Source organism: Orbicella faveolata, unplaced genomic scaffold (assembly GCF_042242905.1).
Source record: "Orbicella faveolata isolate gen_17 unplaced genomic scaffold, um_ofav_v1 contig_26, whole genome shotgun sequence".
Lineage (NCBI taxonomy): Eukaryota > Metazoa > Cnidaria > Anthozoa > Scleractinia > Merulinidae > Orbicella > Orbicella faveolata.
In genome coordinates, this window is record NW_028301554.1 from 5,686,984 (window position 1) to 5,701,250 (window position 14,267).

The window sequence follows — 14,267 nt, forward strand, 5'->3', positions numbered from 1 at the left end:
TACAACCGTGAACATCAAATTCTTTCACAAATGTCGCATTGGACCACGTTAGGAAGTGCACGAGTGTTTTGTCGACCCCGAGTGCCAAAACTTGGCAAAAGATTTGCGAATTAGTTATCTTTATTGCAATTCATTAAACGGAAACTTTAGCGGTTCACAAGGTTAATTTTGTAGTTTCTTGGTGTGATGTTTAACAAGTCTTTAACGCAGGGGTCATTTTTGATGTGTAACGCTGAATTGAATTGTCTCAGTTGAAAGTTAACGATCGAAGAGTCAAAGACGGCAATTCTATTCAAATTGACATTACTTCAACGTTTTACGACAAATAAATGGACAAGCAAACAAATGGTCGGCAACGATTAGATTTGACTTCAGAAATTCTTACGCTAAAAATAAAAGAAATATTGTTTCCCTTAACGAAGAAAAGACTCCACCGCGGCGATATGTGAAAGTGTCCAAAACCCCGACTTACCAAACAAGAGGTCAGTTGATAACCGACAAAAACACCATGGGATATCTACCTTATTTGACCTTGAAATCTAGCCTGAAGTCCGATAAATTCGACCATGTAGATTTCTACCTGGCTAGAAAATAAATATTAAGAGACACGAGCGAGAGGGAAGGGCATTTCCGTGTCAAAGCCATTATTCATGTAGGTCGTTTCATATGACTGTGTATTTTGGGTGAACGTGTGGTTGTAGGAGCTCATCGTAAAACAAACAGAATCCCGAAGAGGATTACGCCCGCAACTTGGTCGATATAGGAAATAATATCAATCCACTTGCAATGATGGCAAGCTTAATGTTTTTCCCGTTCATAGCGGCTGTTCATTAAAGAAAGACGTGCATTAGCGTTACGTAAAATTGTGCCAAGTGTTTGATGACGCTACGACTAAAACGCAACATGCTTCAAAGAGACACGTCTTCGTCAAGAAAAAAAATCTTTTCTCGCGTCACATGTGTATCAAAAAGGACAAAGAAACACAGCAGATTCGACCACGAATAGGGAACAGACGAAATACCGGAGTTAACATTGTTTAACCAGCCAAATATTTTTGAAAACAAGAGGTTGTTTACACAGGCCTCCTTTCGACTTGGGAAAACTTATGGACAAGTTCCACGCCTATCGGTTGTGTTTTCCATGTCACTGTTCATTTAATCCAGTTAAATTTCAAATAAAAAGAGAGTGGGTCCTTGTAAAAGCAGAGCGCTTCAGCGAATGTAAATTGAACGTGAAACATTTGGTCGGAATACTAATGATGTTTTCAAATGCCTTCTGTCTGCCAACGTGGATGATTTTATCAATGTTAAAAGAAACGCGATAAATTCGGCATTATCGGGTCGAGAGAGCCGCATAATACGAAGAGAAATGAATGATCTGTTTCTGTTATTTACTAGCCAGGAGATATCTTGACCTATGACGCCCAAACTAAATAACCCAGATTTTATATTTAGCTACTATGAACGAAGAATAAGTCTGCATGCGATATTACACCGGTCGTGGTCCACTACCACAATTGTGTCTGAGAGACAATTCCGAGATAACACATCAGATTTTTTCCAAAATTCTCTTTTAATTTTGTATAATTTCAGTGATAATGTCTTGGACATTCAATTTCTGACACACAGCTTAGAAAATTCTACCTACAATGTTGTTGCTTTAAGCAACACTGGCCGGGCCTTAAACATGGAATCAAACACACAGCGAACTTATAGTTCGATGAAGAAAAAATACATTAACAAATAGCTAAGCTACCTCGAAGACACACTGCAGTGTAAAAAAACAAACTATATAACTCCTATACAACTTCTATTAACCAGTCTTTCCACGAACTTCGTGAGAAGTCTCGTACGAGCGTCTAGAATTGAAACGTATTTACATAACATATATAGTTCGAACATCACCTCCGTCACTAATATCGAAAATCATACCTTCTAGTTTCACTTTTGGAACGAGTTCCATTCTGTGTCCTCTGCAAATACTTATAAAATACTATAAGTTCTCCAACGCACGACAAATATCCTTTATAAATCGCTACCTAAAAAATACTAAAGGTTTTAGGGCTTAAAGCCCGTATTCTTCTAACAAATTTTGAACAAGTTGAAAACGTTTAGTGTTCTTTTGAAGAACAGCAAGGGGTCGTGTTAGCGTTAGCTATTTAGAGGAACGCTCAATTCTCTCCTCGTCGGGTGTCTTTAAGAGCAAGGAAGATAAGGCCAGCTCGTAGGCGTTCCTGACAATAACATATCTCTAAGCAAGGTTTCGATTGGCGTCTTACCCACAAGACGAACAAAGAAAAGTTGTTCGACAATGGACGAGTTGATACTGCGTAAAGACGGCAGCCTCAACAACAATTTTCCAAAACGAGTAGGTTGGTTCGGGTACTGATTCCTTGTATACTCCTCCAAAGCACATTGTGTCTTTTCCTGCAGGCTGTCGATATACTGTGGGTCAGTCAAACCGGAGGCATCTGTAAAAACACGATTATATTCGGTGACATTGGGAACTTGAAATGATGTTGTGTGGGTGACGCGATCGATACTCCTATAGGCGCGAAACACGCTCTTCAGGACATTACTATTAATTTGCCACAACCGACGCATCTAGTTCTGTTGATATACACGAGCTGCTATAAAATATTAAAACGTATTAAAAATATCAAGCACTTGTAGCCGGCTGTCCCAAAAATTCGAGCTTGTTTCCAACTTACCTGAAGTGAAGAGAACGATGGCTTTGAGGCAAGCGAATTCTGCAGCGTCCACGTGGAGATTTCGATACTTTTCAACCTGTTCTTGGAAGATTCTAACATTATCCATAAATGTCACCATTCTGTCTGGGGACATGTGGTTCGAGTGGATGCCAGCAGTGGCAAGAAGAGGGGCAACTTGAAGCGGCATCGGACACTGGGCGGCGTTTAGCACAAACAACTCACTCCACACCAAACGCAAGAGAGCGACTTGATCCGTCACAGCTAGATCCGGGAAGAAGGGAATATTCCTAGCCCATTCCACAGCGCTGAACAGCAAACGAGCCGCCAGTTCACAGATGTTCTCGATGCCCATGATACCACAAGGCATGTTCAAACCCTGCTGGTACCGGGCCGTGGGATACGGCTCAGCTCTGAGCAACAGGCTGATGAATCCGGATAAAAACGAGTGGCCATTGGCTACATCGCCGCCATTTAGCGAGGGATGCTGGGGACTCGGTTGCGGAACTTGCGTTGGAGGGATGCGACCTCGCTGAACGGCTGTCGAGAAAAGGTGAAAAGGTTCATTCAACATGCTAGTCAGGCACTTACCAGGACTACTCACTACTGTAACAGCCAAGTGACTGACGCACACGGATTTGCTACTAACGTGAAAACTTCTCACCCGTACCCTCGCGCCTCATGCCGACTTTGATGCACTTTCTCAGTCGACAGTACTGACACTGGTTTCGATGATGTTGATCGATAGGGCAGTTGCGTGAAGCTCGACAAGTGTAGCTGAGGTTACGACGAACGCTGCGCTTGAAAAACGACTTGCAGCCTTCACAGGTAAACACGCCGTAATGCTTGCCAGAGGACTTGTCACCACAGACTGCGCATTCCACTTGCTGCACATTTTTTTCGGACGATTCCTCCACCGGTTCGGTCTTCTCCGTGCACCATGTTGTTGAGACTGGAACCACGGCCATACCACCCGGCAAATTAGGACTACGGATATAATTATAAATCCAACAGTTAGTGGTGCTTCGCGAGAGCGCGAGCCGATCGTGCTCCAGTGATTAATCTCTCAGCGGCGAGGGAACATTACACGCGGAAACAATTAGTGGCTTTCCCACGGCACAAGCGGTCACGTTCACTTACTCGGCTCAAAATCTGTTGCGCGAATGCTTTTTTCATGCAAGCTAAGTGGCATATGTAGATATGTAGCGACACAGAGGACGATCGGTGCGCGAGCGACAATACCTCACTATGCAAAAACATCAGCCCGTGTCATGTCTGAAAAAGCTGAACTTTGACATAATCTGTTGGAGCTGTCCGGTATCCCTGGAGACGATTACTATATATGGTCGGCCTGTCAAGCGGAGGTTCAAGGGCTCTTTAACAGTTGTGACTTAAAAATTGCCCCGGGGCTTAGGAACGTTCAGCTCTATTGGATTCAGTTGTCACAAAGAGCAAATGATTGGTCAAAATCGCCCCTTGGCTGACATGGAGAAGGTTCTTTGTCTGAAACGCCAGTGCGGTTTTATTTTTAACGCGCGCGTTTACTACTCATACTGTTTTAAAACAGCTCTAGGCTATTTCGGCTCGACAGTACATGAAATTTCCAAGTCAGATGAGGGCTGAAGGATCGTCAAGACACCCAGAGAAGTTCGCATGACTTTGCGCGTGAGCTACATTGTGTAAATAGCAATTTAACACCTCGGCGTGCGAACGTGAAACGAGATATCACGAAAAGGAAATAAGCGAGAAACACTCAAACTGTCGCTAAGCGCGTTTCTTTTGCTTTCTCTCTGGTTACTTACTTTGTTAATAGTCACGCCAGTCGATACAATTGAGAACAATCCCTCCCCTTACGTAAAGGTCTTTGTTTCAGGAAGCGAGCAAGAATTCCATATGACCCTCCCGTACGCTGAGACAGCGACTGTCAACGGCCGGCAAGTTTAATGACATGCTCTGATAACGGATCTCAAAGATTTCGAGATGGATAATTTTCACTTTTCCCAAAAGCATACGCAAGGACACGCAACCTTTGAATATTTACATAAGCATTATACAATGTATTGTTTCAAGTGACGGTCGCTGTTTGAACCTGCCAAGTTCAGTAAAGCACAAAAACATAGAAAAACAGCAGGGAATTCGGTCGTTCGACGACACTCGAACCCCGTGCACCAAGAACTACAAACGCTGGCGTTCCCGGTGATAGGAGCAAACTGATTTTACAGATAATTTGCATAATTAAGCCCCGAGAAATGCCAAGTAGATACTGCCAAACAAAGATGTTTATTGAAGTTGATCGACCGCCCGCTATCGCGAGCCACAGTCGGCGTAATATCATTACAACAAGTCACGCACAGGGCTTATGCGGAGGGAGCAAATTTAAATGGATTATTTTAAACGGGCCTGGCCAGCCGTTGACGACAAATCACCGTTAGAGCCAGCAAAAAACCCTGGGGACAGTTGCAAAGCGTTTTCGCGGCGAATCCGATTAAAAATAGCTTGGATCATTTTTGCTGTCGAATTCTCTCGCGCTATCTAGACAAAGAGTCGCTTGGGTGCATTCTTTTAATAGCTCGCATTTCGCCCGGATAAAATTGCACCATTAAGAAAACACTAAGAGCTGATGATAATAGCGCCAAGACAGCTTGATGAATTGTGTTTATACAAAATTATATTTAACCTTGACAGACCAAAAAGGGCGGTCCTCGGGTTTTGTTTCGCGTGCGAAACTAAACCCAACTTCCGCAGACACAGTAACCAAATATTAACCCCCAAAAATGTTTCTTCTTTGCTTACAAATCTACGCACAGCGAAATCCATCTTGGAATGATCTAGAAAGGGTGTTGCAATCAACAGTTGAAACCTACCCACCGCAACAAACCGCGATAAAATTGTTCTTCTGAGTGCGTCCTCTCAGAGAGCTGGTTTCGTTTGTTGACGAAGTAAATGAGGTCACAATGAATTATTATGGTGATCGGTGGCTTTCTTTCAATGGCCTTGTGCGTTAGTACATTTGTTAAGACGCAAGCTAACAACACCGCATTTCCGGGTCGCTTCGATTTCCTTGAGCAAGAAATTAGAGTTTAAGAGCCACTGCTCCACTTGTCTCACAAAGCCAAACTTGGCACCTCAGTTAATTTAACCCACGCGGGAAAAAGGATAATTAACGACGAAAACGCGTGGTGAAAATTCGGAGTGTGCATTATGGAAGAACCGTTGTTACGTAATTTGCACATGGCGTTTTGTATCTAAGGTTAAATGAAATTTCAACAAGGGAAGCCAAAGGTTGAAACAATGATCTAATTAAAACATTACCAAGTCCAAGGAGATGGAAACGCCACTTGTAAATAGGTCAAAGAGATTTTCATTACCGAAGTGATTGCATATTCCTTGCAGACGGTTGCGCAATTACACGTCCACAACAGACTTCCTTATATCTCGCAGAAATTAAAAGAATTTATCAAAACATCCTTAGTCCTTAAAACACGGAAATCTTGCCAGGTTGACAAACAAACTCAGTATAAAAGTAGCTGTAATTAAGGTTCCTGTAATGAAAACTGACCCATAGAACGATGCAACTTTGGTTAAGCTGGGTGAAGCTTTTTTTTTTAACAGCGTTGAAAAGCTAACCACAAAAACTCAAGGTCGCCAAAATGAATTCTGTGGAACGTAGTCGATGCTATACTTTGCCGAAATTGTGTATTTTGCTTCATTTGAAGTTGCAACGTAGACCTCTCACGTAGAAGTCTTTTCGCTGGCTAATAGTTCATCTGAGAAAAAAATCTCCCACGCCCAGCCATGTCCCCTACTCCGCCCCCCGTGACGTACACAGCCTTTGCCAATGCACCTTACAGACACCTTGTTGTCTTGTAGGTAATCAGATAACACAAATCAGAGTCATAGTTTAAAAGCAAATAAAACATCGTCCCACTATTAATCGAATGTACGATGAAGAAAGATGTTACTAACCAAAATTGAATCCCCTTTTTTCATAATAATCTCACCGGAATTTTAAATATTAAAGAAACTTATGCTCAACATTCTAAACAGCAAAGGCTGTTATCAAAGAAAAGAGTATTATTTAACGCAGTTACTTGGCTACAATTTCAACCTTTAAGTTTCCTTCATGTCTACAGAGTTTCATGAATGTAACAGTTTTACTTGTTAACGATGCTGGAAAACAAAATAACTAGCTCTTTCGATGCTTTTAGTGGCTCATAGGGGATTTACACCCCACAGCTGACAGGAGAGTACCGATTTGTTGCTGTTGTTGTTGTTGTTGTTGTTGTTGCAGCTGTTACAATCTTTCTATTGTTGACATTGGTTCCTTCGTCAAGAGATTACAAAGCACGCTTTACGCAAACATGTCTCAGTTCTGAACATTACAAATATTCTGACGTCAGTTAAACGAGAAGAACATGTTATCTTTTTTTGCCGTTGGTGTAGTTACTAAATAGAAGGTGGTCTCTGCGAAAACAATCCACGCTTGAAGCATAGAAAAACTACTAGTGGAAACAAGAGCAGAACGAAAGTGTTCAGCAGTTTTTCCAGACCTCAAAAGTGTACTATTTTCTTACAAAACATAGGAACACAATCTTCTATTTGGTTTTGAGTATTACATGAAAAAGCAAAAATATTTACATCTGAGACGGAGCGGTGTTGCGGCGCTGTCAACACAACATTCGGGGTATACATGCTAATTTCTGGAGATACAGTTTTGTCATGATATATCAGCTGAGAGCCTCAAAACTGACTTACATAGAAAGCACCGCTTCGTTGCTGGGTCCAGAACAACACTGAAAAGTTATAGTGGCTGTCTTTTAAAAAACAACAACAACAAAACAAAAACAAAACAGAAATTTCCCCAACAAAGCGTTGATGACCCAAACGTGCAACTTGAACTCTGCTCTCCACGCAACAACACAGACAGAACACCGTTTTTAAAAACAACTTCTTTACGTTTTGTTTTCCAGAAACGGAATCATAACCTTAACACGGATTTTTCAGCTTTCTACAAAAACAACTTCAATCCTGCTGTCTTATCAAATTCAACTTCCTGTATTGTTATTGGAGCAATCGCAATTCGAATCAATGTTGTTCATTTGTCAATATTTTTTTCCAGCTGAGAGTTAAGAAAATTTGCTATAACATAATGCGCTGTAATAGTCGAAGGTCAAGGGCAAAGTAAAATATTTTGCTTAAAAACAAACTAGGCCGTTTATAGTAAAATTATTCACTAAAATTTTGCATTAATTCTGGAAGATATCAACTCGATGAACAAACAGATACTCTGTGGCAATGAAATCAAACGAGCCTGTAGTACTGCGAAATCAATGCAAAATCTACTGAGGAAAACGAAATTTATTGTGAGGCGACTTAGAGCTTTGCTCGGTTTTGGCCGTTTTTCAGTTTCGTTTATCGTTGCAGCTGCACTGAAACCGGAATAAGCACTGTGCAGCGTTGCGGTTTCTTTTCTCAAGCTTGTCTCGGTCTATCCCAGACATACCAGGCTGTTTTTGTTTCCTTATAAGCTTAAATTCTTGTACCTGTTTCCCTCACCTTTTAGCATATTTGAGTTCAAGTGCTTCTCGAGCTACAAGAACGCTGAGACACGTCTATAGTTTTTCCTAATTTGAGCATTCAAAGTATCTATAGCAAGTTACAATTTCATTCTCTTTCTCCCCTAGCAATGTCATCTTCAAATGATGCCAATATATTAACGGAGCTACATCATGGTTTGAGCATCTTAAAAATTTTAGCCTAAATTTTTCAAGCTCGTTGTTTGTAATCCGTGTCAATCTTCTTCATCCGTAACCATCCTTGTTCCTTTATGGTTTATTATTATCTCTTTGGTGTTCTTCTATCTTAGTAAACTTTTATTTACAGGTTCCTTCAATTTGAAGGTAATTTTGTACATGGCCAAATTCCAAACAGCCTTCTGAAAGTAACGGGATGAGGGGACGTTTTAGAAGTGAAGACGAGCTTGTTGATCTCATTTCTCAGGCAGTTGAGCAGTAGAGATATACATGTAATAGTTTATTTACAATGCACAGATTGTTTCGGATGTTTCGTGATAACTGATATAATCTGTCTTGGCATTTACTTACATAGCTCGAGGAAGAAGCCTCGTATTTTGTACTTTGTGTGTCACAAAAGCCAAGGAATCAACTCCGGCCATGTTGTTAACTTTAGGTCTGTCACCAGGTAAGATTGGCTACACTCGGCCTTGCTTCACAAAAAATCAAATTGCTGCAAGTCTCTAGCAAGCATGCCCATCGCTTTCTATTGCGCGAAATGACGCCCCAGAACGTTATTCAAACTGGCACTGCGAAATTGTGGTAAGACCTTGACAGTCGACCAGTACAACTCTATCAACAAGTAAGCTGAGTCAACTGTACGCAAGCAATTTACAGAGCTTCTAATCAACGCTTCAGGCAACAAGCAAGTCACATCAGTCATTTCGTAGAATAAATCCGTTCAAACACATCCAACACCTTTTCTATCAAGCATTGTTTTTAACGGCCTGGCAATCGTCAATTTTGGTTGTTTTTTTTTTTTTAAATAACGCAGCGTTTTTTTCTTTGTGAAACTATGTTAAAAAAGCCCCAAACTGATGCAATCTATATTGGGGTGTCCACGTATCATGCGCATTCGATCGCGAAACTTGCATCAACTTCTTTTCAGCACGAGTTGCAAAAAAATCGTTACATGTTAAAAAGGAAATTTTATTGGATATGGTTAAATGAAAACATATGGTCTCGTAAGAAGTCAAGAATGATAAAAACCGCTTATGTCACTTACAGTCTGGCGACCTCGGGCCAAAATATTTTTGTTGTTTCAGTGTTTTGTTTTGCTTGGAAAAACCGAGATTTATAGCTATTAAAATTCTCTTAGGTGGCTGGATCTCGTTTCCAAATTGACTAGTACTTAGTCTAGTAAAATAAGAGAAATTTGATCTCGAAAAAAAAATTACGCTTCGAAAAGGAATTGAAACTGCGATATTTATATTGGAAGGTGTTTTTGTAAAAAGATCATTATTCACTGATAACTGGAAAGTGAAATTTATCTTTGAAAAGTTCAATTTGCTTCATAAGAAAGAAAAAGAAAGCTGTTTCACACAAAAAAATTATGTTCAAAAGTGCTTTTTGCCAAGCACGTTTCATAGAAGTTGCATTCATTGATGTGTTTTCCAAGGACATTTTTACGAATCGAAACAGAGAAAACCCTGTGCCTAAAATACAATGAGACAATCTCAGCAAAGTACAGCATGATTTAAAATCTCTTTCAGTAACTTTTTTAAATAGAACATGGCAAAATATGTCTGGAATTTCGCAAGACCACAAAAGGTCATATTATGCCGAATATTTTCATAAATCGTGCGTGAGAAACATGACCAATTGACAGCTTGAACTCACATCTTGGCTGACATCGCCAAAATTTAAAACATCTCTTTAATCACTCACGTTTTTTGCCTTGCTTGTTTTAAGCCTGTCACGTTTTGGCTCGTTTGACATAAATTTGATCCTTCGCTTAAATCTTTTAAGCAATCGTTCTTAGTTCGTAGTTCCATTCATAAACATTTTCACAACAAGTGTTCATGCAGTGTCTTGTTTCGTGTACTTTTGAGTAGTTATTAACTCGCTTTTGAAAAATTTTAACGAAACTAGTTTCGACGTTTCAGATTTTTAGCATTCTTACAATGTTTGCCATAAATAGTAGTTTTTAAGTGTCTCTAAAAGAATTTCTCTCGAGCCAAAACTGCTATCAAATGAACCTGTCCGATCGGCTTATGTACTGTGATAAACAACTGTTTTACCTCTTGTCAACGGAAAATTAAAAATTATTATATTTGACTGTTTCGAAAAGAAATTACTTTTAGGTTTGGGCCGCCAGGATTTACAAGTCATTTTTTCAACAGGTTTCTGTCCACGGATTCAAAACTTCGAGCAACTTTGTACTGCATTCCAAACAGTCTCGCAAGAAAGTATAGAACGACTGACAGCTTTCGTTAGAATGGTCACACCCTTGGTTTTCATCCACAGACTTGAAAGTTAGAACCACCCTGTACAGCATAACAAATGAAAGTACTGCTCAACAGCTTTCATTTGAATGGTCACACCCTTGGTTTTCATCCACAGACTTGAAAGTTAGAACCACCTTGTACAGCATAACAAATGAAAGTACTGCTCAACAGCTTTCATTTGAATGGTCACACACTAGGGTTTCATCCACAGACTTGAAAGCTAGAAACAGCTAACCTTGTACTTATTTCGTTTTAACCCCTATTCAGTTTCATCCAGGCTAAAAAATTTGACAGCTTCATTCAGCTTTATTCGTAAGCTATAACAACAGCTTTGAACGTTTTTATCCAAAATTTCACAAATTTAGACCACAGGAATAGTTAATGAACAGTCAGTGTCACAGGGCTCCAGGAAGTTAGCCATTTTACAGAAAGATGGCATTAATCTCTTGTGTTCAAGAGAGCAAAAATGTCAACAAGTGTAAATATTCCGAGAGAGAAAGAAAATTGCCAACGAGGTCTTGAAATTAAAACAAACACTTAACACCAGTATTCAGAGGCTTCCCACTGAGATGAATCGCCTTTATGCTAACAAACTATTTATCAGACCGCCAGGCATGCAAAAACTAATCTGTTATAATATCAACTGAATGATCACCGAAGTTAAAGTGCATTGACCTGTTTGTAAGTGAAGTAATTATTGTTTCACACAAAAAGATTATAACAGTTATAATTGTTTAATCCTATACTGTTTAATTAGATAAATTAATATTAATCTATGATCGAAACTAAACCCCGTCATGATAAAAGTAAATAGGTGTAACTTTAAAAAGTTGTCAATAGCCATCCCCACTCAAAATGATGAAAGCCAAGCTGTGATAAACTTTCGCTGCAGTGTCTGTTCTTTGTTATTCGCCTCGACGTCAGAACAAACGGAAATCAAATATTAACCAGAGAGATCATATTTGGGATAACTCGCACGTGGTGTAATCAGATTGCTGATGAAAACGGCGTTCAGGAATGTGTAAGATGATCTCGTTAGAGGTTCAAGTTCTCGTCTCCGACGCCCAGAGAAGGAAACTCAAAGCGTTAAGTTGAACTTATTTTCAAAAAATAAACCTCAACCGCAAAAAGCCTTCCACGTGGATTCGTTTTAAAACAATACACAAACTCCTCAACATTTCGTGTATGAAACTGCAACGCCGGCGACTAAAAGCAACCCATATTGCCGCATACTTCACAACTGTCTGAAAATATGCTCTTTGTCTGGTCTCATACCGGCTTTCTGTAGCTTTTTGGTGTAAAATTTGATAAACACAACCCCAGACGCAATTTTAAAGCATTAAGATACGAACGGCTTGCATTTGCGGAGGTCACCGTGTCGAATTTTACAGACGTGCCGAAATACGTTCTACGGCATTGCATTCTGAAATGCACTTGGTCGACGTTTGGGCAAACCGGCGGGAGCGATATCATCTCCGACCCGAACATTACGAAGCGAGGCGTCACGAAAAGGGCAACCCTTTGAACAAGACCCACTACACTAATGAAAACATCAAACAGTTCATATAAAAGTGTATGTAATCATTTAGAAGAGGCAAAGATTAAAGAGGTTGTACCTCAATTAGGGCATCCGAATTTGAATTCGCTGATGAGCGGACACGCGCAAAATGGCTCCCGGAATATCCGCATCGAAACCTTACATTGGCACAACAGGGAAGCGTGCTCTAAGAAGATGAGGGCATTTCCTCTCGCTTTAACACTTCATTGTAGAAGTTTGTGGTTTTCTAGTTAAGCTGAGGTTGAAGTAATGTTTCTACTAGCTGTTCACACTGACCTAAGGGCACTGCTTGCAGTCAAGGGTATTCTAATTTTAGCCGAGATCAATCACGTCTTAACTATCCAGGAACACGCTCGATCCGCTCTTGTAACTACGCGTTAACTTAACGTAAACAGCTTCGTAAACACTTAACAATGTTCTATCGTACCTGTAAGAGCTGCCTTTAGTTCGCGTCTACTGTGTAAAGAGATCCACCGGCGTCTCAGTATCTCAGCGTTTGATATGATCACAACGAATCGACGCCAGCACGAGGCAAAGGTGCGTTTACTCCCTGGTGTAACATGATCGTCTCGGGTTTTGTCCCGTGACTGCAGATTGGAGTTAATCTAACGGAAATGGCAATCACAAATACAAAGAAATCAATACACAGCACCAATGGCCGGGCAAACACAACTGAAATTTATACCAAGCATTTGAGAGGATAAACAGTTTCAGTCACCAAAACAAATAGCAGAGACGTAATTTATTGAAATACGCACTGAAGCTTAAGACATCGAGAGATGATCGAGTCATGTCTGGGAACTCTGGGTGACAGACGGTGTCGTTGATCATGATGTGAAATTTGAGGCTAAATTTGCGCACGTCGGAGGAGTCCCCAAGGAGTAATGATCCGTCATCGTTTACGCCGAAGACAAAGCTTAATGAGCAGTGAAAACAATAGACACCTCTCTTTTCACATTTGACATTAGTTCCAAGGTAAAACTTTCCAAGTTTACGGAACGGAGCAAACTTAAACGGACTCAGGGGGCGACAAATAACCTTTGTATTAGTTTGTTCTCTTCAGGGTTAACTTCGTCAGTTTCACTTATTCCGTTATAACGTTGTGGTCGAGAGTTACTTTTGCTAACAAAAGCAAACCGACGGAAGTTGAAAGTCCGGATTAAGATCATCACGCGAGACCATTTTTTACTTCCATTACCGCGGTAGCAGATAGTGATTCCATTACACTCTTTTTTTTTTTGTCAGAATATGTTTTCTAAGGATTTGGAGGCTGAAATTTGCGAAATTGTAACAATAGTTTAAGAACAAACCGGAGGCCAAGATATATATACAAGATATATATATATACATTTTGTCTTAAAATTTGTAAATACAATACAATTATATGTTTTTAACTAAACCGGTAAAATTCTTCCTTTCTCTAAACGGCAAAACAAGCCCAAAAACAACAAAAAACAGGACCAGCCGCATGTGTCGCATCAAGCTGTAAATGCCTGCAGGCGGGTTCCAAAATTACTTTAACACCATCCAGACACCAAATACATTCAAAAACAGAAATGACATATACTATAATCTAAGAATATTTACAAAAATATTTTAAGCCTAAAATCCGTAGAAAAATAAGAATATTCAGCCCCGGCCAGAAAAAACTATTCTCTTATAAAAAAAAAGAGTGAAACAGATAATGATTTCATTATTCCATTTCATTGTTCACGGCATTTCTTACAGCAATTCTCCCTGGCAGGAGATCCAGAAGAGATGTAGGAAATTTTCTCAAAGTTTTCCTATGGTACCATTCTTACATTACAGTTTATTTATTATACATGCAATCTGCTAATGATATAACAAACTTACTTCACATAACTATAAACGTACCCACTGTCAAGGCGTTTTCTACTGGCAGAACAGTTACATTAAATAAAAAGTTAATAATGAAATTTAGATTTTGGTTACCTCATCATTTTAGCAAGAATGTTACATAA

General features: G+C 39.9%; 1 protein-coding gene across 6 annotated transcripts; it reads right to left on the reverse strand.

Annotated features, from left to right (window-relative positions):
• Positions 1 to 1,553: 1,553 nt before the first annotated feature.
• Positions 1,554 to 12,868, reverse strand: LOC110043320 (COUP transcription factor 1-like). 6 transcript variants are annotated; one of them, XM_020748765.2, is made up of 4 exons: positions 12,713 to 12,868; positions 3,372 to 3,694; positions 2,711 to 3,247; positions 1,554 to 2,470 (listed from the first exon to the last, which is right to left on the reverse strand). In XM_020748765.2, the coding sequence occupies exons 2-4, from the start codon at positions 3,673 to 3,675 to the stop codon at positions 2,196 to 2,198; spliced, it is 1,116 nt and encodes a 371-aa protein (XP_020604424.1). In that variant the 5' UTR covers positions 3,676 to 3,694; positions 12,713 to 12,868; the 3' UTR covers positions 1,554 to 2,195. The 6 variants fall into 6 exon arrangements, with proteins under 6 accessions (XP_020604424.1, XP_020604422.1, XP_020604423.1 ...); XM_020748763.2 differs by lacking the exon at positions 12,713 to 12,868 and adding an exon at positions 8,812 to 9,159; XM_020748764.2 differs by lacking the exon at positions 12,713 to 12,868 and adding an exon at positions 8,812 to 9,157 and having other exon boundaries at positions 3,378 to 3,694.
• Between the last annotated feature and the right edge of the window lie 1,399 nt (positions 12,869 to 14,267).